We start from the raw sequence: 22,182 nt of genomic DNA, 5'->3' as shown, positions 1-22,182 counted from the left end.
AGATGTATTGTTGTTGTTCAGTATATATTTATTAAAAATAATTTGCACAATGTGTGTATTGTATATGTGTGTGTATAAAATCTCTCCTAAATTTAACTACGTATCAATTATATCACATGTATGCCTCACATATCCATATACAGCCACCATCCACATAAACAATTTTTTTGTTTTAGGTAGTCATAGTTTCTTTTTTCTTTCTTTTCCAGGTTTTGATTGAATTCTGTCACCTTGTTGGAGATTGTGAACTACCTGTGGTAGAAATTAATATCTTGGGATTGGGCACAGTCATTGAGCTTAGAACATTTGATTTGAAAGCAAATGCCTTTTTGAAAGAGGTCTGCTTAAAATGCCCAGAATATTTTGGTAAGAATCTCTGTATTAAAAAACTAAATTAATTAATTTTACTGTTTGATTACCTTCTAGAGATAAATTCTCTAGGTGTTTAGTCAGTACATTTGATAAAATATTATCAAATAAATGTGTTAGTCTTCAACTTTCATATTATACTTTGGAATCTAAGGCGTAGACTAGAGACAAAATGAAGATAATTTTTCGCATTAAGGAAAATGGTTTAATTTTAAGTCTACTTAACTGAATACTAAAATACTGAATAAGTTTCCTATTGATACTGTAACAATTTACCACAAATTTATTAAAGTTCTGTGTATCAGATGTCTGACACAAGTCTCAGTGTGAAAAAATCAAGCTGTCAACAGGACTTCTTTTTTGGAGTCTGTAGGGGAATATCTATTTTCTTGCTCACTTAGGTGTTGGCAGAATTTAGTTTTATATGGTTTAAGTCTGTTTTCTTGCTGCCTATAAGGTGGGGATTGGCCTTACATCCTACAGGCCTCTCTAGGTCCTTGCACAAATTTTTTTTTTATATCCCAGAACTATTATGGGGTGTTAGATCCTTCTCATGCTATAATCTCTCTAACCTTTTCTTCTACCTTTTTCTTCCACTCTAAAAAACTAAGGTAATTAGATTTGGTGCATCTGAACAATTGAGGATAATTTCCCCTTAATCTTAACCTTAATCGTCTCTGTAATGTTACATTTACCATATGAAATAACATATTCTCAGGTTTAGGGAGATTAGAGCATGGACATCCTTGTGGGAGGGGTGTGTAAATATTCTGCCTACCACAAACAATTTGTATCCCAAATCCTAACATATAAATTATATGATATCTTAGAAAATGTTTCTGTTTCCTTTGGCAGGCTTTTAGAAGAGTTTTTTTTTTCCTCCTTTACATTTTGAGGTTTTTCCTTGAAACATAGTTCTGAATGGTTCATGAATTCCATCAGAATATTAAGAAAAATTATTCACTTCCAATTGGGATGCTTTTTATTTCTTTTTCTTGCCTAATTGCTTTGGCTAGGACTTCCAATACTATGTTGAATAAAAGTGGCAAAGTCAGCATCCTTCTCTTCTTCCTGATCTTAGAGGAAAACCTTTCAGCTTTTCACTGTTGTGTAGTGTATTAGCTGTGGGCTTGTCATAGATGGCCTTTATTATGTTGAGATACATTCCTTCTATTCCCACTTTGTAGAAAGCTTTTATATTAAATGGATGTTAAATTTTGTCAGATGCTTTTTTTGCATCTATTGAGATGATCATATGAGTTTTATCCTTCATTTTGTTAACGTGGTGTATCATGTTGATTGATTTGTGGATGTTGAACTGCAACATCCTTGGAACAAATTCCACTAGACCTTGGTGTTTGAGCCTTTTAATATAGTATTGAATTTGGTTTGGTAATATTTTGTTGAGGATTTTTGCATCTATATTCATCAGGAATATTGGCCTGTAATTTTCTTTTCTTGTGGTGTCCTTGTCTGGTTTTGGTATCAGGGTAATGCTGGCCTCGTAAAATGAGTTTGCAAATGTTTCCTCCTCTTCTATTTTTTGGGGAAGTTTCAGAAGGATTGGTATTAATTCTTTTTAAATGTTTGATAGAATTCACCAGTGAAGCCATCTCTTCCTGGATTTTTTTTTTGTTGGGATGTTTTGATTCGATCTCCTCAGGACTTATTGCTCTATTCAGACTTCTTATTTGTTCATGATTTTGTCTTGGAAGGTTGTATGTTTCTAGAAATTTATCCATTTCTTCTAGGTTGTCCAGTTCGTTAACATATAAAAATATCCATGCTAGTCTCTTATGATCCTTTAAATTTCTGTGGTATCATTTGTCACGTCTCCTTTTTCATAACTGATTATATTTATTTGAGCCCTCTCTTTTTCATGGTGAATCTAGCTGAAGGTTTGTCAATTTTGTCTTTTCAAAGAATCAGCTCTTTAGTTTAATTGATCTTTTCTGCTGTCTTTTGATATCTATTTCATTTATTTCTCCTCTCTTCTTTGTTGTTTTTTACTTCTACTAACTTTGGGTTTTGTTCTTTTTTTTTGCCTAATTTCTTGACATGTAAAAAGTAACGTTGTTTATTTGAGATTTTTCTTGTTTCTTAAAGTAGGCATCCATGCTTTTCTCTTTTAAAACTGCTTTTGCTGCATCCCATAAATTTTGGTATGTTTATTTCTATTTTTTTTCTTTCTTTTTTTTTTTTGGCTGCGTTTGGTGTTCATTGCTGTGCGTGGGCTTTGTCCGGCTGCGGCGAGTGGGGGCTACCCTTCCTTGTGGTGCGCAGGCTTCTCACTGCAGTGGCCTCTCCCACCGCAGAGCATGGGCTCTAGGCATGTGGGCTTCAGCAGTTGTGGCACGTGGGCCCAGTAGTCGTGGCTCATGGGCTCTAGAGCACAGGCTCAGTTGCTGTGGCGCACGGGCCTAGCTCTCTGTGGCATGTGGGATCCCCCCTGGACCAGGGCACGAACCCGCGTCCCCTGCATTGGCAGGCGAATTCCCAACCGCTAAGCCACCAGGGAAGGCCCTTGGTATGTTGTATTTCTATTTCCATTTGTCTGAAGGTATTTTTAAATTTCTCTTGATTTATTAATTGACCCAATAGTAAAACTGTCACTATTGCAGATTATACGCACAAAAACTCCAAAGACTCCACCAAAAAAACTGTTGGAACTAATCAACAAATTCATTAAAGTTGCAGGATACAAAATCAACATACTAAAATCTGTTGCATTTTTGTACACTAAAAACAAACTATCAGGAAAGAGAAATTAAGAAGACAACTCCATTTACAAGTGACTCAAAGAGGACAAAATACCTAGGAATAAATTTAACCGAGGAGGTAAAAGACCTAGCCACTGAAAGCTATAAGACATTGATGAAAGAAATTGAAAAAAACACAAAAAAACAGAAAGCTATTCTGTGCCCCATGGGTTGGAATAATTAATGCTGTTAAAATGTATATCCTACCTAAGGCAATCTACAGATTCCATGAAGTCTCTATGAAAATACCAATGACATTTTTCACAGAACTAGAACAAGTAACTCTGACATTTGTGCGCAACCATGGGAGACCCGAATAGCCAAAACAATCTTGAGAAAGAAGAACAAAGCTGGAGGCATCATGAGCCCTGATTTCTAACTATATTACAAAGCAATAGTAATCAAAACAGTATGGTACTGGCATAAAAACAGACACATCAATTAGTGGAACAGGATAGAGAGCCCAGAAATAAGCCCACATATCTGTGATCTATTAATTTATGACAAAGGAGCCAAGAATATACGTTGAGGAAAGGGTAACTTTTCAATAAATGATGCTGGTAAAACTGGACAGCCACATGCAAAAGAATGAAAATGGACTACTATCTTACACCATAAATAAAAATTAACTCATAATGGATTAAAGATGTGAATGTAAGACCTAAAACCATAAAACTCCTAGAAGAATACATAAGCAGTAAGCTTCTTGACATTGGTCTTGGTGATGATTTCTTTGGTTCTGATTGCCAAAAGGGAACAAAAGCAAAAATAAATGTGACTACATCAAACTAAAAAACTTCTGTGCAGCACAGAAAACCATCAACTAAATGAAAAGCCAGTCTATGAAATAGAGTTATGTAATTGCAATTCGTATATCTGATATGAGGTGTTAATATCTAAAATAATATAAAAAACTCATACAACTCAATAGGAAAAAAACAAACAAAAATGAACAGAGGATCTGAATAGGCATTTTCTCCAAACAAGACATACAACTAGCTAACAGGTTCACAAAAAGATGCTCAACTCACTAATCATCAGGGTAATGCAAATCAAAACCACGAGATGTAACCTCATACCTGTTAGAATGGCTATGATCAAGAAGACAAGCAATAAAGTGTTGGTGAGGATGTGGGAAAAGGGAACCCTTGTGCTTTGTTGGTGAGAATGTAAATTGGTGCAGACACTATGGAAAACAGTATTAAAGTTCCTCAAAAAGTTAAAAATAGAATTACCATCTGATCTGGAAATTCCACTTCTGAGTATTTATTTGAAGAAAGCAAAAACACTTACTTGATAAGATATGTGCACCCTCATGTTCATTGCAGCATTACTGATAATAGCCAAGATATGGAAGCAACCTAAGTGTCCATTAATGGGTGAATGGATAAAGATGTGCTATCTGTTGGGTTGGCCAAAAAAATTCATTCATGTTTTTCCATAAAAGCTTATGGAAAAACCCAAACGAAGTTTTTGGCCAATCCAATAGATACCATGGAATGCTACTCAGCCATTAAAAAGAATGAAATCTTGCCATTTGTGACAACATGAATGGACCCTGAAGGCATTATGCTAAGTGAAATAAGTCAGAGAAAGATAAATATGGTATGATCTTGCTTATATGTGGAATCTTAAAAAAAACAACCAAGGTAGTACAGAGAACAGATTGGTCGTTGCCATAGGTGGGGGGGTGGGGCTGCAGAAAATGGGTGAAGGGGGTCCAAAGGCACAAACTTCCAGTTATAAAGTTAGTAAGTCATAGAGATGTAAAGTACAGCATGGTGACTGTAGTTAATAATACTGTTTTGCATATTTGAAAGTTGCTGAAAGAGCAAATCTTAAAAGTACTCATCACAAGAAGAAAAATTTCTAAGTAAGTGTGAGGACAGATGTTAACTAAACTTATTGTGGTGATCATTTCACAATGTATATTAATATGGAGTCACATTGTACACCTGGAACTAATATAATGTTTTATGTCATTTATACCTCAATTAAAGGAAAAGACAAACTATTCATTAGTTTAATTTCATTATACTCCTTTTTAGCATAAGAACATTATTATGTGTAGGGATGACATTAAAACTATTTTAATAGGCTTTATTTTTAGAGCAGTTTTTGATTTACTGCATAGTTGAGCAGATGATAGAGATTTAACATATATCTCCTGCACCTACACAGGCATAGCCTCTCACATTGTAAATATTCTCCACCAGAGTGATACATTTGTTGCAGTTGATGAACCTACATTGACACACTACACCCAAATTCTATAGTTTACTTGGTTTAGCTTTGTGTGCATTCTAAGGGTTTTGAACAAATGTATAATGACATGTATCCAATATTACAGTATCGTACACAGTAGTTTCACTGCCCTAAAAGCCCTCTGTGATCCATCTATTCATCCTTTCCTGTCCTCCCTCAATCCCTGGCAACCACTCATCTTTTTACTTTGTCCATAGTTTTGCCTTCTCCAGAATGTCATATAGTTGGAATTATATAGTATCTAGCTTTTCCAGACTGGCTTCTTTCAGTTACTAATATGTATTTAAATTATCTCTATGTCTTTTCATGACTTGATAATTCATTTCTTCTTAGCACTTAATAATAATACACTGTGTGATGTATCACAGTTTATCCATTCAAGTACCAGAGGATGTGTTGGTTGCTTCCAAGTTTTGCCAGTTCTGAGTAAAGGTGCAGTAAACATCCATATGCAGGTTTTTGTGTGGACATAAGTTTTCAGTTTCTTTGGGTAAATACCAAGGAGCACAACTGTTGAGTCTAATATAAGTGTATGTTTAGTTTTATAAGAAGCTCTCAAACATTCTCCAAAGTGGCTGTACCTTTTAGCATCCTCATCAGTAATGAAGGGAGTTCCTGTTGCTCCACATCCTCACTAGTGTTTGGTGTCAATGGCCTGGATTTTGATCATCCTAATAAGGTGTGTAGTGTATCTTATTGTTGTTTTAATTTCATTTCCTTGATGATAACATGTAGAACATCTTTTCATATGTTTATTTGCCATCTGTATGGCATTCTCTGGTGAGGTCTCTGTTAAATTCTTTGACCTATTTTTTAAATTGTATTGTTTGTTTTCTTGTTGAATTTAAAGAATTCTTTGTGTATTTTGGATAACAGTCCTTTATCATATGTGTCTTTTGCAAATATTTTCTTCCAGTCTGTGGCTTGTCTTTTCATTCTCTTATAGTCTTTTGCAGAGAAGAATTTTTGTTTCTAAAGACGTCCAGTTTATTGATTCTTTCCTTGATGATGCCTTTGGTGTTGTATCCTAAAAAGTCATTGCCAATCCAAGGATGTGTAGATATTCTCCCATATTCTTGAAATTTTATAGTTTTGTATTATATATGTAGTTGCATCGTCTATTTTGAGTTGATTTTTGTGAAGGGTGGTTTTTTTGTGTGTGGATATCCATTTAGTCCATCAACATTTGTCGAAAAGACTGTCTTTCTCCATTGTGTTGCTTTTGCTTTTTAGTCCCAGATCAATTGAGTATATTTAGGGGAGTCTATTTCTGGACTCTCCATTGTGTTCTATTGATCTGTTTTGTCCTTTTGCCAGTACCACAGTGCCTTGATTACTGTAACTTTATAGCAAATTCTAAAATCAGGTAGTGTCAGTCCTTCAACTTTGTTCTTCTCCTTTAATATAGATCTTCTTCAACTTTCGATGGTATTATGTCACAATAAACCATTGTAAGTTGAAAATATTCTAAGTTGAAATGCATTTAATTCCCCTCATTTACTGAATATCATAGCTTAGCCTAGCATACTTTAAACATCCTCAGAACACTTACGTTAGCCTATAGTTGAGCAATATCATCTAACACAAAGCCTATTTTATCATGAAGTGATGAATATCTAATATAATTTATTGAATACTGTACTGAAAGTGAAAAACAGTATGGTTGTAAGGGTACAGTAGTTGTAAGTTTATCAGTTTTTTGTTTGTTTGTTTTGTTTTGTTGGTTTTTTTTTTTTTACAAAAGTTTATTCTTAAATGTACAATAGGTTCCAAGACAACACTTCATTCTAGCTATAGGTGGCAACAGATGTTATGGCAGGGAATCCAGATGTTTAATCCAGATGTTTAAACAGGAATGGAACTAAGGATCATCATTGCCTCAGGCACAAGGAACAGCTTACTTTTTGCCAGATTTCTTAATTCCACCTGTGGCCAGGGCGCCTTTCCCCATGGCCTTCGCTTTTAGCTCCTCGAGTTTCTTTTGTTCCTCCTTCTGTTTCTGCTTGAATGCCTTATCTTCCTCGTCCATCTCCTTGGCTTGCTTCTTGGGCTGCTTCAGGGGCTTCTTCTTGCCACCTTCGCGGCTCAACATGGTGCCTGCCACCCCTTCCCCAGACCCTGCCACCGGATGCGGATATCAGTTTTTTTACCATCATGATACAAACCATCTTAACTTGGGGACCATCTGTATTGTCTTAGGCATTCTGGGTCTTTTGCCTCTCCTTATGAAGTTTAGAATCAATTTGTCAATATACATGAATTGGATCCTGGAATTTTGATTGGTATTGCATTGAATCTATAGAACGGGTTGGGAATAACTGACATCTTGGAACTGTTGAGTCTTCCTATCCATGAACATGGATCATCTCTCCATATATTTGGATTCTTGATTTCACTCATTAGAGTTTTGTAGTTTTCCTCATAGAGGTCTTGTGCATATTTTATTAGATTTTTTCCCGAAGAATTACAGTATTGGGGTGCTAATGTAAACAAAAATTGTGTTTTTAATTTCAAATTCCACTTTGTCCTTTTTTGGTATATAGGAAAGCCATTGACTTGTATCCTGCAACCTTACTATAATGACATACTAGTTTGAGTTTTTTTGTTGTTGATTCTTTTAGATTTTGTGCATACATGATCATGTAATCTGTGAACAGTTTTATGTCTTCCATCCCAGTCTGCATCCTAGTATGTATACCTTTTATTTCTTTTCTTCTCTTATTGTATTTGGTAAGACCTACATTACAATGTGAAAATGGGTGGTAAGAGGGGAAGGACCTCCTTACCTTGTTCCTTAGTGTGAAAACTTTGAGTTTCTCACCATTATGATGTTAGCTGTAGGTTGTTTGAAGATACTCTATCAAGTTGAGGAAGTTCTCTTTTATTCCTAGTTTACTGAGAGCTTTAATCATGAGTGTTGTTGGATATTGTCAGATGCCTTTTCTGCATCAATTTATATGATCATGTGGTTTTTCTTCTTTAGTCTATGGATGTGATGGTTTATGTCAGTTGATTTTCAAATGTTGAACAAGCCTGTTATCTTGGATAAATCCTACTTGGTCATGGTGCATAATTTTTTCCACACTGTTGGATTTAGTTTGCTATTATTTTGTTGAAGATTTTTGCATCTGTGTTAATGAAAATTCCTGTCCTGTAGTTCCCTTCTTCCCTTCTTCCTCCTTCCCCTCGTTTCTGTTTTTTTGTTTGTTTGTTTGTTTGTTTTTTGGTCTGTGTGTTTGTGGTTTTGGTATTAGGGTAATCCAGGCTTCATAGAATTAGTTAGGAAGTAGTTTCTGTTTCTATAGTCTGAAAGAGATTGTACAGAATTGGTATAGTATCTTCCTTAAATGTTTGTTAACATTCACTAGTGAACCCATCTGGGCCTGGTGCTTTCTGTTTTGGAAGGGTATTAATTATTGACTTAATTTCTTTAATAAATATTCCGTTTATTTATTCCTGTGTGAGTTTGACAGAGTATGTCTTTCAAGGAATTGTTCCATTTTATTAGGTTATCAAATTGGTGGGCAGAGTTGTTCATAGTATTTCTTTATTCTTTTAATGTGCATGATACCTATAGTGATGTCCTCTGTTTCATTTCTGATACTAGTAATTTGTGTTCTCTTTGTTTTTCCTAAGTTAGCCTGGTGAGATTTATAACTTTGTTGATTTTTTTCAGAGAACCACTTTTGGTTTCTTTGATTTTCTCTAATGATTTCTTGCTTTCAGTTTCATTGATTTCTGATCTCATTTTTATTTCTTTACTTTTGCTTACTTTGGATTTGTTCTCTTCTTCTTTTTCTAGTTTCCTAAGATGTGGAAGCATAGATTATTGATTTTAAATCTTCGTTTCTAATATATGCATTCAATGCTGTGTTTCCCTCTAAGTGCAGCTTTCACTATAGCCCACAGATTTTGATCAGGTGTGTTGTCATTTTTATTCAGTTCCAAGTGTTTTTTAATTCTTTCTTCAAGATTTCTTTTTTGACTTATGTGTTACTTAGAAGTGTGTTGTTTATTCTCCAAATATTTTGGAATTTTCCTACTATTGTTCTGTTATTGATTTCTATTTTAATTCTGTTGTGGTCTGAAGGCAGACATATCATTTCTTTTTTTTAAACTTACTAAGGTGTGTTCTGTGGCTGAGAATGTGGTTGATCTTGGTGAATATTCCATGTGAGCTTAAGAAGAATGAATTTTCTGCTCTTGCTGGATGAAGTAGTCTGTAGACATCCATTACATCCAGTTATTTGATGGTATTACTGAGTTCAACTATGTCCTTACTGATTTTTCGTCTGCTGGATCTGTCCATTTCTGATAGAGGGGTGTGAAGTGTTCTAATATGGTAGTGGGTTCATTTATTTCTCTTTGCAGCATTATCATTTTTGCTTTCTATTGTTAGATAAGTACACCTTAAGGATTGTTGTGTTCTAATGGAGAATTGACCCCTTTATCATTATATAATACCTTTCTTTATCCCTGATAACTTTTGCATGCTTTGAAGTCTGCTCTGTTTGAAAATTTATATAGCTATCTCTGCTTTCTTATTAAGTGTTAACATAATATATTTTTCAACATCTATTTACTTTCAATCTATATGTACTTTTATATTTAAAGTGGGTTTCTTGTAGACAGTGTATACTTGGGTCTTGTTTTTTTGATCCATTTTGGCAGTTGTTGTCTTTTGGTGCATTTAGACCATTGATGTTCAAAGTCATCATTGATACAGTTGGCTGAAATAATTTTTTTCTAACTAAAAGCAGGGTTTTACTTTTATTTTTGAGACTACATGAATGTGTTCTATTTGCATGTGTATAAAAGTACCTTACTCTTGGCTGTCCTGGAATCGATGTTCTTTTTTTTTTTAATTTTTAAAAAATTATTTTTTGACTGCATTGCACACCTCACAGGATCTTAGTTCCCTGACCGGGGATAGAACCTGGACCCTGGCAGTGAAGTGCCGAATCCTAGCTACTGGACCACCAGTGAATTCCTACATGTTCTTTTGATGGTTGACTTTTTTTTTTTTAATGTTTATAAGTTATTTAAGTTTTAAATGGAAGCTATCTTGTGAAATCTTTTGAACTCATTTAGGAATTTTTTTCCTCAGTGAATTGAGATACAGAAAATAAGGGAGTTAGAGAACTAAAGTAAAAATGAACTATCTGTGGGAATAAGAAAGGTAAGGAATATGCTTATGTACATCTCAAGGATTTGAGAAGGCCATCTTCTCTGGGAACTGATTCCCAGACAAAAGATGTCAGTTAACTGGTATAATGAAAACTTCCCCTTTTTTGTGAGCCCTGAATTCAATGTGATCTTTGTATTTTAGGAAGCAGATTAAGTGTTGTGGCCTGAAAACTTAATCATTGGATATGATTTATACATTTTAGTTCCATACTCTACCCTTGTTCTGTAGCCTCTGAGAACTTGCATGTGGTGAATTGTGTTATGATTATCTCTTCCTGAAAAAATTATCATACATGGAACATACAGAGTTCTGCTTTATTATGCTTTTTACATCAAAGTTTGCTCTGGCAGTTGGAAAGAAAAGTAAACCAACTTGATAGTGTTCACCAGTAATCCAGAAGTATTATAGTAGTTGTTAATATTTATGTTTTTTATAATTTTTTGTTTTCCCAAGAGCAAAGGATAAGAAAGCCCTTACACACATAATACAAGATATATAATTATCAGTGCACCTATTTTGTAATATATTTGCTTCTGTTTTCTTAGAAAGAGTAGGAAGAAGTGAATAGCACAATTTCTTACACAAAGTAAATGATCAGTAAATAGTTATTCAATGAATGAATAAATGTGTGAAAAAAGTGGAGACCTTCTTAAGGATTGAAATGTGATTAGCATCTACAATAGAAGGCTAGCTTAATTGCTAATAAGCTTTTAAATCTGGAGGATTCTGTGGAAATAATATTGCATTTTTTTCCTGAAGAGTAGTATGATTGGTTTGTAGTCCTTTCTTCCAGTATCTAGTTACTGATTTTGAACAGTTGTAAGTAATTTGTTGATGATAGTTATAAAGACTTTACACAAAATACTATTCTACAGCAGTTTCCTCACGTATCTTCTTAGATTTTGAGCAGCAGCAACAATACAACTAGTAAAGACTGCTAATATGGTAATAGAGTTTATTTTAATCTAAACTAATACAGAGAACAATTTAGTTTCTCATCAGATACCTGATGCTTTTTCTCTACAATTAGGATTTTAGAGATTCTGACAGTTTTCTTTCTAGCTATTTCTGTGACTCAGGACTAGAATCTCTTCATGTCCTTTCATTGTTCCTAATAAACATTCTGCTTTTTCTTTAACTGATTGCTACTTTTTCTTACTTCAGTTCCTATCTAGGTTTAGAAGGGTAAGAATCTTCATCATTGTGGCATGAGAGAAGGGAATTGTGAGATGAAATTACATTTTTAGAGTTTAAAATAAAGGAGGAAGGACCTGAGCTGAGTAATACAGAAATCAAGGCCCAGAATTGATATGATACAGGAACTCCTTCTTTTCCAATTCTATAATTATTAATATTGCCTGCATTTATTTTCCATTAGTTTTTCTATGAAAGAATAATTTTAGAAATTATTTTTAGATGAAAACAAGAAACCAGTTTATTTGATTACAACACTGGATAACACAATGGAAGATCTGTTAACACTGGAATATGTGAAGGTAAGTAGTTTGATTTATATGCTTGTTATGGTAAGCATACTGCTGAAATATTAAAATCAAGTTTTATAAGTTTAGCAATATTCAGTTTAATCTTCATTCTGATGTGATCGCTATAACTCCTAAAAGTTTACAAGTTTTTGTTTTGTCATCCTCTGTTAGATACTTGTGATTTATAAACACTTCACATAGCAAGATCATAAGCAGCCCAAATTCTAAGTAGAAATGACCTGCAGTTTGACTATTTCCCCCCCAATCAGGATGTCAACAAACTTTTCAGTCTTGATGGAATTTATTGTGGTATAGGATACAAGATGAGGCTTTCACTTGATTTCCCACCATTGTCTGAAGTTACCTAATTTTCCTGCTGTCAGTGACTCTATTCCTTTCCTATCGATTTATGATAACCCTTTTGTAATTTATTAAGTTTTTATGTGTACTGTGGTCTACATATGATTTAGCCCTTGTTTTCATTGACTTGTTTTTATGTAAGTGCCACGTTATTTTAATAATTACAGTACTTAATGCTAAATGAGAATTATAGCACTTTTAAGACCATTTTTTACTATTATTCGATGTAGATATTTTAGTGTTTTGTTGTTTATGAATTAAACAGCTTTTATATTGTAAAAATGTTCCAAATCTAAAGATACCACAGAGTATTTGATACCTAGTGGACTGTTCCGTCAAAATTTTGTTTTAACATATAGGAAGATTTGGGAAGTATCTTACAGTTGTCGCTGACTAAATGATTGTCCTCTGTATGTGATAATACCTAAATATCCACTCTTGATAATAAGCAAGATAGTACGTAACATTTGTTGAATACTTAGCAAATATGTTCTGGTGAAGCAATCGTTTGTTTAAGTAATTATATATATATAAATAGCTGGAAAAATTATATAAATGTGTGTTAGGACCATTATGTAATTATATATATACATATGTCTTCCTATGATAATCTGACAGATTTGTTTTTTTCACTTTGTACAGGCTGAAAAGAATTTACCCATAACAATGTTGAAGGGCACCTATAATAATGTTGTGCAACTGATTAAGGTATAGGTGAATAATAATTTATTTTTTAATTAGATACTGTATTTCTAAGCAAATATATTATGAAAATTATTTTATAACTAGAACTGTAAGATCCTTGAGGATAAAAATTGAATATTATAAATTGTATCCTTTATACCACAAAGAATAAAGACAAATGTTTGTTGTATTACTAAAATCAGCTTTGTTCTTTAGGTGAATTTTTCCTCTTTGGATATTCATTTACATACTGAAGCACTTCTGAATACAATAAATTATTTTAATAATATCCTTCCATATTCGGAGGAAAAACCAGCCCCAGTGCATATTGCAGAGACTGAAGACAAAGGAGAGTTTATTAAAAAAATACGTATGTTTCTTTAAAATTCAACATCAAATTTTTACTAAGTAGATCAGTAAATTTTGGCTCTTGCGTTATTATTATAATATTGGCTTTAGAATTCTATTGCTAGATTAATATTTAGAAAGATTCATTATATACCAGGTTAATTTTAGAAAATAATAGTAAAGTGATTATTGCTGAAGAAAGTGGCTTTTATTTATCTTATTATTCATTTTAGTTGAAGATTATACAGTAGAAGTATTTAGTGTAATTAAATTTCATGCATTTAATATTATTTAAATTAGAAAAATAGAACTAACAAAATTTGAATAATATGAGAGTACATTTTTTAATCGGAGTGTTTTAAGCAGTCAAAAGTTGCATGTTTGATAATAACATGTATCACCCTGTAATCATTAAATCGCAAAAGATTTATGATTTTACAACTACAACTTCTTAGTTTCAAATGTTATTCTCATCTAGGAACTATTTTCGTTTTGTCTCTTTGCATTTGTTTGGCTTTGTTTTCATTGGATTTGATTTTCTTTAGCATTCCTAATTTAGTAGGTAATATATTGCTTGCTTTCAACTTGCAAATCATGTTTTCCTCTAGCATTATCATTGTTGTGCTATTTCAGTTACTTTATAAGTGTAGTAAGGTAACTACTAAAAGTTTTGTCTTATGTTTTACAATATGACTTTCTTTTTGCAGCTTTAAAACTATCCCAGAATGAAGATATTATTACCTTACAGATTTTAGCAGAACTATCATGTTTACAGATCTTTATTCAAGATCAGAAACATAACATTTCAGAAATTAAGATTGAAGGTAATAAGATTTGAGGAAAAGTAAATTCAGAACTATTAAATGAAGGAAAAAGAATTTAATACTTTTTTTTTCCCTTAGGGCTTGATTCTGAGATGATTATGAGGCCATCAGTGACTGAAATAAATGCAAAGCTAAGGAATATAATTGTTCTGGATTCTGATATAGCAGCTATATACAAAAAGGTATGAATTTGTTTCTATTCATTAACATTATTAAATATAATTGTCCTTTAAGATTGTTCATAGGTATAAATTAAACAGTCACCAGATTTTAGCAGTGTGTCTTAGTAAGTCCATGGGTTTTGAAGTTAGGCATAATTAGGTTCTTATTTTAGCCCTGCTCTTCAGTAGTTGGGTGGCCTAATCTCAGAATCTGTTTATTTGTAAAATGACGATTAAGTATCTCATAAATGAAATTAGTACAAATGATACTGCTGGAACTTAGTTGTGGAGTGCTTTTGTGGCGGGGGGTAGGGGAGTAGCAAATGCCTTATTTACTTTTTATCTTTTTGCTATTTTGAAGTATTGTGAACCTTGTAATGCATTTTAGATTTCAGAGCAGAGGATATGAAGTCAAATTGAATAAACGAGATTTTTTTTTAAGTTTATTTTCATGGATACTTACTAGCATAGCATTATAATGTTAAGAGTCCTTTGAACTTGGTGGCTAGTGGTTGAAGGATAGGTCCTTTTGTTGTTACTGGGTGCAAGAGAGTAAGGTTCTTGGACTAGATACTGTTGTGGAGTTGGACAGGTAATTTTTAAACAGTGGAGCATCTGGATAAGGTGGTATATTTAAAGGAGTGAAGAGAATATCAAATAGTAGGATTAGAAAAGGCTGAGGTACTTGTTGAGTCAGGAAGTCAAAGTTCAGAATGTGACAGGAAGAAAGGAAATAGATGTATAGGCTTATTAGCAAATAATACTGATGAGATACAGTGATGACCTGATTTTTATGTTAAATAAAAATTCTTATGCCTTATATTTTCTTATTGTGGTTTGTTAGCATGAGATAACAAGAGTCCCCAAAACATCAAAGGTACGTGGCTCATAGGAATAAAGAACAAGAAATTTTTCAGAAGCCATGGTTTGATTTGCTTCCATTGCTTTTATTTGAAAAATTATAGTATTAGTGTGTTTAGGAAGTAGATTGTCCATTTTATTTGTCCTATTTAGAAAGTAAAGCTAACATAAATAAATGAATCTACTAAAAGTCATACAGGTAGTTAGTAATGGAACTGGTATTATAACCTAAGACATTTACTTTTTTTCTCTGTAATTTTATTTTTAATGCATCTTTAAGGTTAAAAATCCAACTTAAGAAAAGCTACAAAATGAAGTTTCTCACTTGTGTCTTCTTGTCCCACCGTTTTCCTTTCCTTATTTCTTGACTTTGATTCCAATGTATATGATTTTTAAACAGAGTACCTTCATAACTCTCCACATGTCAAGGAACCAAAGAGACATTATCTTTTTGCCCTGGATCAGAGCTTTGTAATTACTGTTCCATGACACACTATTGTGCCCTGAGTGGGTTTTAAGTATAATATATTGAGCCCTTCAGCTTTCTGGGCAGCTGGATAAAGGACTAGAGTTCTCAGATTATTTGACTCTGTCCTGGAGCAGCATTCATTTATACTAGTATCATTGTACAGATACTATTATTTATGTGTGCCATAACCTGAAAAAGATTCTAGCTGACCTGACATTCTCATGAAATAAAATATCACTGTAAATTATGAGTGTTTAAAATTTTATCCAGTTGTTAAGCTTGTTAATTCTTTGTGGTAGGTACACCAGTGTTTCTAACTGTTTTTTACTTTTCTGTCTTTAGTAGCAGGCTAATATTGGCTTTATAAAATGAATTTGGAAGTGTTTTCTCATCTGTTTTCTGAAAGATTTATGTAGAATTGGTATATATTATGTCTTCCTTAAGTGTTTGATGGAACTCAGCAGTGAAGCTGTGTGGCTTTGAGGTTTTCTCTGGGGAAGAATTTTTAATTACTGTTCCATTTCTTTACTTGATGTAAGTCTAATCAAATTTTCTTGTTCTTCTTGAGTGAGATTTGGTAATGTGGGTCTTTTTTGGAATTTTTGCACATACGGTTTTGTTTCTATTGTTCTTACATATTTTTATTAAAAACTGAGATGATAACAAGCTATTATATAAGTTGTATATCCTTGCTTTTTTTCCTCCTTACTCTTCATTGTAGTTTTTAACCTTATATGTTTGCATCCTTAAACAATATATTGCCCAGTTTTGTGGTATTTGGAAATATGTTTTATTTTGAAATATAGCATATACACAAAAGCAAGTAATATAATGTAAAGAACAACAGTAAAACAAATACCTTTATACCCAACACTCAAGCCAAGTAATAGAACATACCCCAGAAGTCACCAGTATGCCCTCAGTTGACTTTATTTAACATCTTTATTGTACTGTCTCCTTGGAGAGTTAAGTGTGTCCGTTTTCTTGTATTTTTAATAAATGTTACCAACTATATATGATCCTTACGTAACACTTTGTTTCATCTTGCACTCCCCTTTTTAAAGGATATCATATTTTATATGTATTTCTTTAGCCTTGCATCTTATCATTCATTATATTTTTGAGGTGTATCCATGTTGTTGTTTGTAGGTATAGTTCATTCATTTTTATTACCACTGGTTATTTATTCATTCTTCTGTTGATGGATATTTGGTTTCTACTTTTTTGTTTTTATGAGTATTGCTTCTGTAACTAGTCTTGTATCAATACATGTCTCCTGATATGTTCTTGGACATATCTCATGCAAGCATTTTTCAGAGAATCTATTTCTAGTGGCACATGTACTCCCAGGAGCAGTGGAAGAGAGATCTGGTATTTCATTTCAATGCCAGTGCTTGGAATTGTCAGATATTACAATATGGTGTTTTCAGTTTGTATTTTTCTTACCACTAATGAAATTGCACATCTTTTCATATACTTATAGACTATTTATACTTGCTCTTCTATGAGATGCCTATTAGTTTAACTCAGGTGCCAGTAAACTTTTTCTGTGAATAGCCAGATTGTAAGTGTTTTAGGCTTTCTGGGCCATGAAGTTTTTGTTGGAACTATTCAACCCTGCTCTTGTAGTGTGAAAGCAGTCACTTGTGTAAATGAGTGATATGGCTGTGTTCCAGTAAAATTTTATTTTATGGATAATAAAATGTAAATTTCATATAATTTGCATATGTCACAAAATATTTAGATTTTTTTAAACCACTTAAAAGTATGTAAACCATTTTTACCTAATCCTGCTGTTTGTAGTTTGCTGACACCTGGTTTAATTTATCAATTTTAGAGGAAGGAACGTTTATTTTTTTCTTTATTGAGTTGTAGGAAATCATTTAATATTTTATACATTATTCCTTAGTTTGTGTTTCAAATAGTTACTCCCAGTTTGGTTATGATGTCTTTTGATGAACAAAAGTTATTAATTTTAATGAAGTTGAATTTATCATTCTTTTCTTTTTTGGTTTGAGAATTTTGTCTTCTAAATCATTCCATGCCCTGAATTCATAAAGTTATTCCCCTATGTGACCTAAAAGTTATATAATTTTGCCTTTCACTGTTAGGTCTTTCATCCTACTTGGAATTGATTTTTCTATATGATTGAGGCTGGGATCCAATTTCATTTTTTTTTCAAACTGGGTTGTTTTTTTCCTAGTATCATTTATTTAAATAGCTATCCTTTTCTACTTATATACAGTACTATATCTATTAAATATTAAGTGTAGATATATGGATAGATTTATTTCTGGGCTCTCTTTTGTGTTCCATTGGTTTACTTATCCTTGAATCAGTACCAAACATACATATAGTCCTTACTTGGTGCTGGATAGTGTTCTAAATGCTTTATAAATATTGTTATTTAATCTTCACAAATGACATTTAGATCAAAATTTCATTTTCCAGTATTATGGATAAAGAAACTGAAGCACATGAAGGTTTAACTTCTTGAGGTCACATATCTAGTAGAGCTTCATCTAACATCCTGGATGTAAAAATCAGGCATTCAGGCTCTGTAGTTTATGCTCTTAACAACTATTTTATACTGCCTTTCAATTCCAAACTGAATTATTGAGCTTAATTCTTAAGCTTTATAATTCGTCTTCCATCTTGCTTGTTTTCTTCAATAAGGTCTTGGCTGTTCCTGGACTTTTGCATTTACATATATAAATATATATTTTAGAATCTTTCACAGTCTACCAAAAAAAAAATCCCATTGGTATTTTGCCTTTAAAAAGCAAGCAATTCTTTCTTTCTTTTTTGGTAAAATAGCTTTATCCTCTGTCAAAACACACTTTGTGGGGAGGGGAGGAGAAGGAGGCAACACAGCCTAGTGCCACAGCTTATTTAGAAGGGGACATGAGATGTAAAAGCCTCACCCCACTGCTTGCCCAGCTGAGAAAATGTCATGACCCTAACACCCACTTATAAATATCTCTTGCTATGTTAAAAAAAAAAAAAAATTTCAAGGGCCCAGCTGGCTTTGCTCATGCACAGAAAGGGTTAACCTTCAAAATTTGGTATCAGGGTCCCAGGATGTGGCTGGTAAGGAGAGGCAGATTGGGAAGAAGAGGGCCCTGAAAACAGAGAGTGACAAGCCAGTGTGTAACTGGGGCCCTCCAAAACATCCAAAACAGAGAAGGGGAAGGGTGCCTGTCAGAGACAGAAACCAGTGCTGTCCCAGGGGTTGTCTCACTCCTGTCCCCAGTGTCAAATGCTCTGGAGTGATCTGTCCTTTCAGACACCCCTGTGAGGTCCCAATATCAGGATCCATCCTTTCTTCTCAGTCCCAGCCCATTCAACTCACCACCCAGCTTTTAAGGTCCTAACAGGGAACAGCCCCCTCCCCAAGTAAGAAATGTGAGGAAAGCTGGAGGTCCTTCCTGGGAGGAGGGTATTCCGGGGGTGGGCCACTTCTGGGGTCCCCCTTCAGTCCCTGACCAGGCGGTAAATGTGGTGCTGGACCCCCCGCTCACTGGTGGAGACCTCGAAGATGTAGATTGTGCAGAGCAGCAGTTCCTGGGTGTCTCTGTCACCACTGGAGGATGGAGAAGTTCTCCAGGACACTATTCATCATATAGCGCTCGGGTAGCCGCCAAAGCTTGTGCAGGAAATTCACCAGGTACTCGCACATGGGTGAGTGCAGCAGGCAGTACATGAACCTCCCGTCCTCCAGCTGGGCATGCTCCGTCTCCACCTTCTCCACCACCTGCTTGCCAAAGAAGCAGACCTTCTTCTTTGGAACAGGTGGAACAGGAGGAACAGGTGAGGGTCATGTGCTCCAGGCTCTTGTACTGGCTGCTCAGTCGATAGAAGCTACCACTGCTGCTGCCGGCCCCCAACTCCTCACCACTCGGCCCCCAACTCCTCACCACTCAGCCCCCAGTTCAGGTCCTCCCAGAACTTGACCAGGAAGAAGGCGTGGGGGGCCCACAGTCATACAGCTCCCACAGACCGCCCTTTTTCTCAGGGAATTTGTCATAGATCTGCCGGACGTCCACACTCCCGAAGGGGGGCGCTCTGGGGCTGGGGAAGTGCTGGCTGATGTGTAAGACTCTGGTAAGAGTCATCTGCATCCACAGGTTCCACAAAGGCCGAGAACTCCACCAGCTGTAACCGAGCAGTGCCCAGAGCCCGAGCCTGCCAGGCTGAGGCTGATGGGGCAGGTGGGGGCAAAGCAGGAGGTGAGAAGGCTTGGGGGGACTCGTACCCTGGGAGGTCAGTAGATGGAGGAGTCAGTGACAAGAAGAACGGTGTCTGCGAGAATGGCTTCACATCTGGCACATTCCAGGGGGGCCCAGAACCCCCCAACCAAAACTGAAAAGCTCTAAGGCCTGAGGACCAGTGGGACCAAGTTTGGCCTGCAGGGAAGGTGCTGAGATGAGCTGGGCCGAGGACATGGTGGCCATTGTCTGGAAAGCTTTGTCCTTGAAAACCTGTTCCTTGACCTTGGACTGGATTTCCCTCAATTTCCTTCAGGCCAAAACCTGGATATGACTAGATATCTGTTTGCAAGTTTGAGTCTTCCTCGCTTGATGTAGCGGGCAATCAGTTCATTCCAACCATATATCTTGCCTTCATCAGACAGGATGATTTTCCACCAGCCACAGGGTAGGTAGATGGCCAGGGCCTCCTGGAAGCTCTGTTCAATGTCTGGACTCCATACACCCTCTGTGTCTGGGCCCCTGTCTTCCCCCGCCCCCTCATTGCTTCCAGTGCCCTCCTCGCTTCCTTCTTCACTTCCTGTCCAGCCGCTGCCATCCTCCAGAGGGACCCCAGCCTGCGGTTCCCCCATCTGGGCCTCCTGGCCTGGGGCTGGGCACAATTATTTCTTTTTTTTTTTTTTAAACATCTTTATTGGAGTATAATTGCTTTACAATGGTGTGTTAGTTTCTGCTTTTTAACAAAGTGAGTAAGGTTGCTTTACAATGGTGTGTTAGTTTCTGCTTTATAACAAAGTGAATCAGGTATACATATACATATATCCCCATATCTCCTCCCACTTGCATCTCCCTCCTACCCTCCTTATCCCACCCCTCTAGGTGGTCACAAAGCACCCAGCTGATCTCCCTGTGCTATGCAGCTGCTTTCCAATAGCTATCTATTTCACATTTGGTAGTGTATATATGTCCATGCCACTCTCTCACTTTGTCCCAGCTTACCCTTCCCCCTCCCTGTGTCCTCAAGTCCATTCTCTACATCTCAGTCTTTATCTGTGTCCTGTCCCTATGTTCTTCAGAACCACTTTTTTTTTAGATTCCATATATATGTGTTAGCATGTGGTATTTGTTTTTCTCTTTCTGACTTACTTCACTCTGTATGACAGACTCTAGGTCCATCCACCTCACTACAAATAACTCAATTTCGTTTCTTTTTATGGCTGAGTAATATTCCATTGTATATATATGCCACATCTTCTTTGTCCATTCATCTGTCGATGGACACTTAGGTTGCTTCCAAGTCCTGGCTATTGTAAATAGAGCTGCAGTGAACATTGTGGTACATGACTCTTTTTCTTTTTTTTACGGTACGCGGGCCTCTCTTTTCTCCACACCCTCTCCAGCTTTTATTGTTTGTAGATTTTTTGATGATGGCCATTCTGACCGGTGGCACAGTTATTTCTTAATGTTATCAACCATACAGTGAGTTCTCATATTTCCCTGACTGTCTCATAATTTTTTTCCTTTAGTTTGTTTAGATCAGGATCCAAAGGAGGTCCATACAGTGCGTTTTGATTAATATGCCTCTTAAGTCTGTTTTAATCTATAAGTTTCTGTCTCTTTCTCTCCCTTGCCATTTGTTGCTATCCTATTTGTTTTGTAGAATTTTCTGTCAGCTTTTGCTGATTGTGTTCTTATATTTAACATGTTCCTCTATTCCCTGTATTTCCTGTAAATTGATAGTTAAATCTCATTCAGTGAGATTCAGGGTTATTTTCGGTTTTTTTTTTTTAACAGGGGCTGGGGAGGGCAAGAATACGTCATAGGTGGTGTGTATTTTCAAAGGATTCACAGTGTCTAGCTGTCTTTGTTTTTGTAATGTTAAAAAAACATTATTTCATTAAGGACTGCAAAATGATAATATTCTTTTTTTTTTTTTAACATCTTTATTGGAGTATAACTGTTTTACAATAGTGTGTTAGTTTCTCCTTTACAACAAAGTGAATCAGTTATACATAAAAATGATAATATTCTGATTCAAACGTTTCTTCTCTATTAAATGGGAGTTTTCACCAGTTTTTTTTTTTTTTTTTTTCTTTTTTTTTGTGGTATGGGGGCCTCCCTCTGCTGCGGCCTCTCCCGCTGCGGAGCACAGGCTCCGGACGCGCAGGCCCAGCGGCCACGGCTCACGGGCCCAGCCGCTCC

At 35.3% G+C, this 22,182-nt stretch overlaps 2 protein-coding genes and 1 pseudogene across 3 annotated transcripts in view; 1 reads left to right on the top strand and 2 right to left on the bottom strand.

Annotated features, from left to right (window-relative positions):
* Positions 1-22,182, top strand: part of VPS13A (vacuolar protein sorting 13 homolog A) — a 280,175-nt gene that overhangs the window by 119,716 nt on the left and 138,277 nt on the right. For both annotated transcript variants that reach the window (XM_024126732.3, XM_024126734.3), the window contains exons 26-31: positions 210-366; positions 11,998-12,077; positions 13,068-13,133; positions 13,326-13,479; positions 14,165-14,281; positions 14,360-14,463. In XM_024126732.3, the coding sequence (XP_023982500.1) occupies positions 210-366; positions 11,998-12,077; positions 13,068-13,133; positions 13,326-13,479; positions 14,165-14,281; positions 14,360-14,463 (678 nt within the window). The remainder of the gene's footprint in view (positions 1-209; positions 367-11,997; positions 12,078-13,067; positions 13,134-13,325; positions 13,480-14,164; positions 14,282-14,359; positions 14,464-22,182) is intronic.
* LOC112065732 (translation machinery-associated protein 7-like) lies at positions 7,118-7,504 on the bottom strand. The gene has a single exon (XM_055087118.1). It carries the CDS (start codon positions 7,483-7,485, stop codon positions 7,291-7,293), a length of 195 nt encoding a protein of 64 aa, XP_054943093.1. The 5' UTR covers positions 7,486-7,504; the 3' UTR covers positions 7,118-7,290.
* On the bottom strand, positions 18,462-20,612 carry LOC102978264 (transcriptional enhancer factor TEF-4-like; annotated as a pseudogene).

This window comes from Physeter macrocephalus, chromosome 9 (assembly GCF_002837175.3).
Source record: "Physeter macrocephalus isolate SW-GA chromosome 9, ASM283717v5, whole genome shotgun sequence".
Lineage (NCBI taxonomy): Eukaryota > Metazoa > Chordata > Mammalia > Artiodactyla > Physeteridae > Physeter > Physeter macrocephalus.
The sequence above is the reverse complement of the archived record's forward strand: the minus strand, read 5'-3'. Positions and strand labels throughout refer to the sequence as shown.

Bases quoted from the DNA above. Each gene is read 5' to 3' on its own strand.
- LOC112065732 (XM_055087118.1), bottom strand. From the start codon at position 7,485: ATGTTGAGCCGCGAAGGTGGCAAGAAGAAGCCCCTGAAGCAGCCCAAG.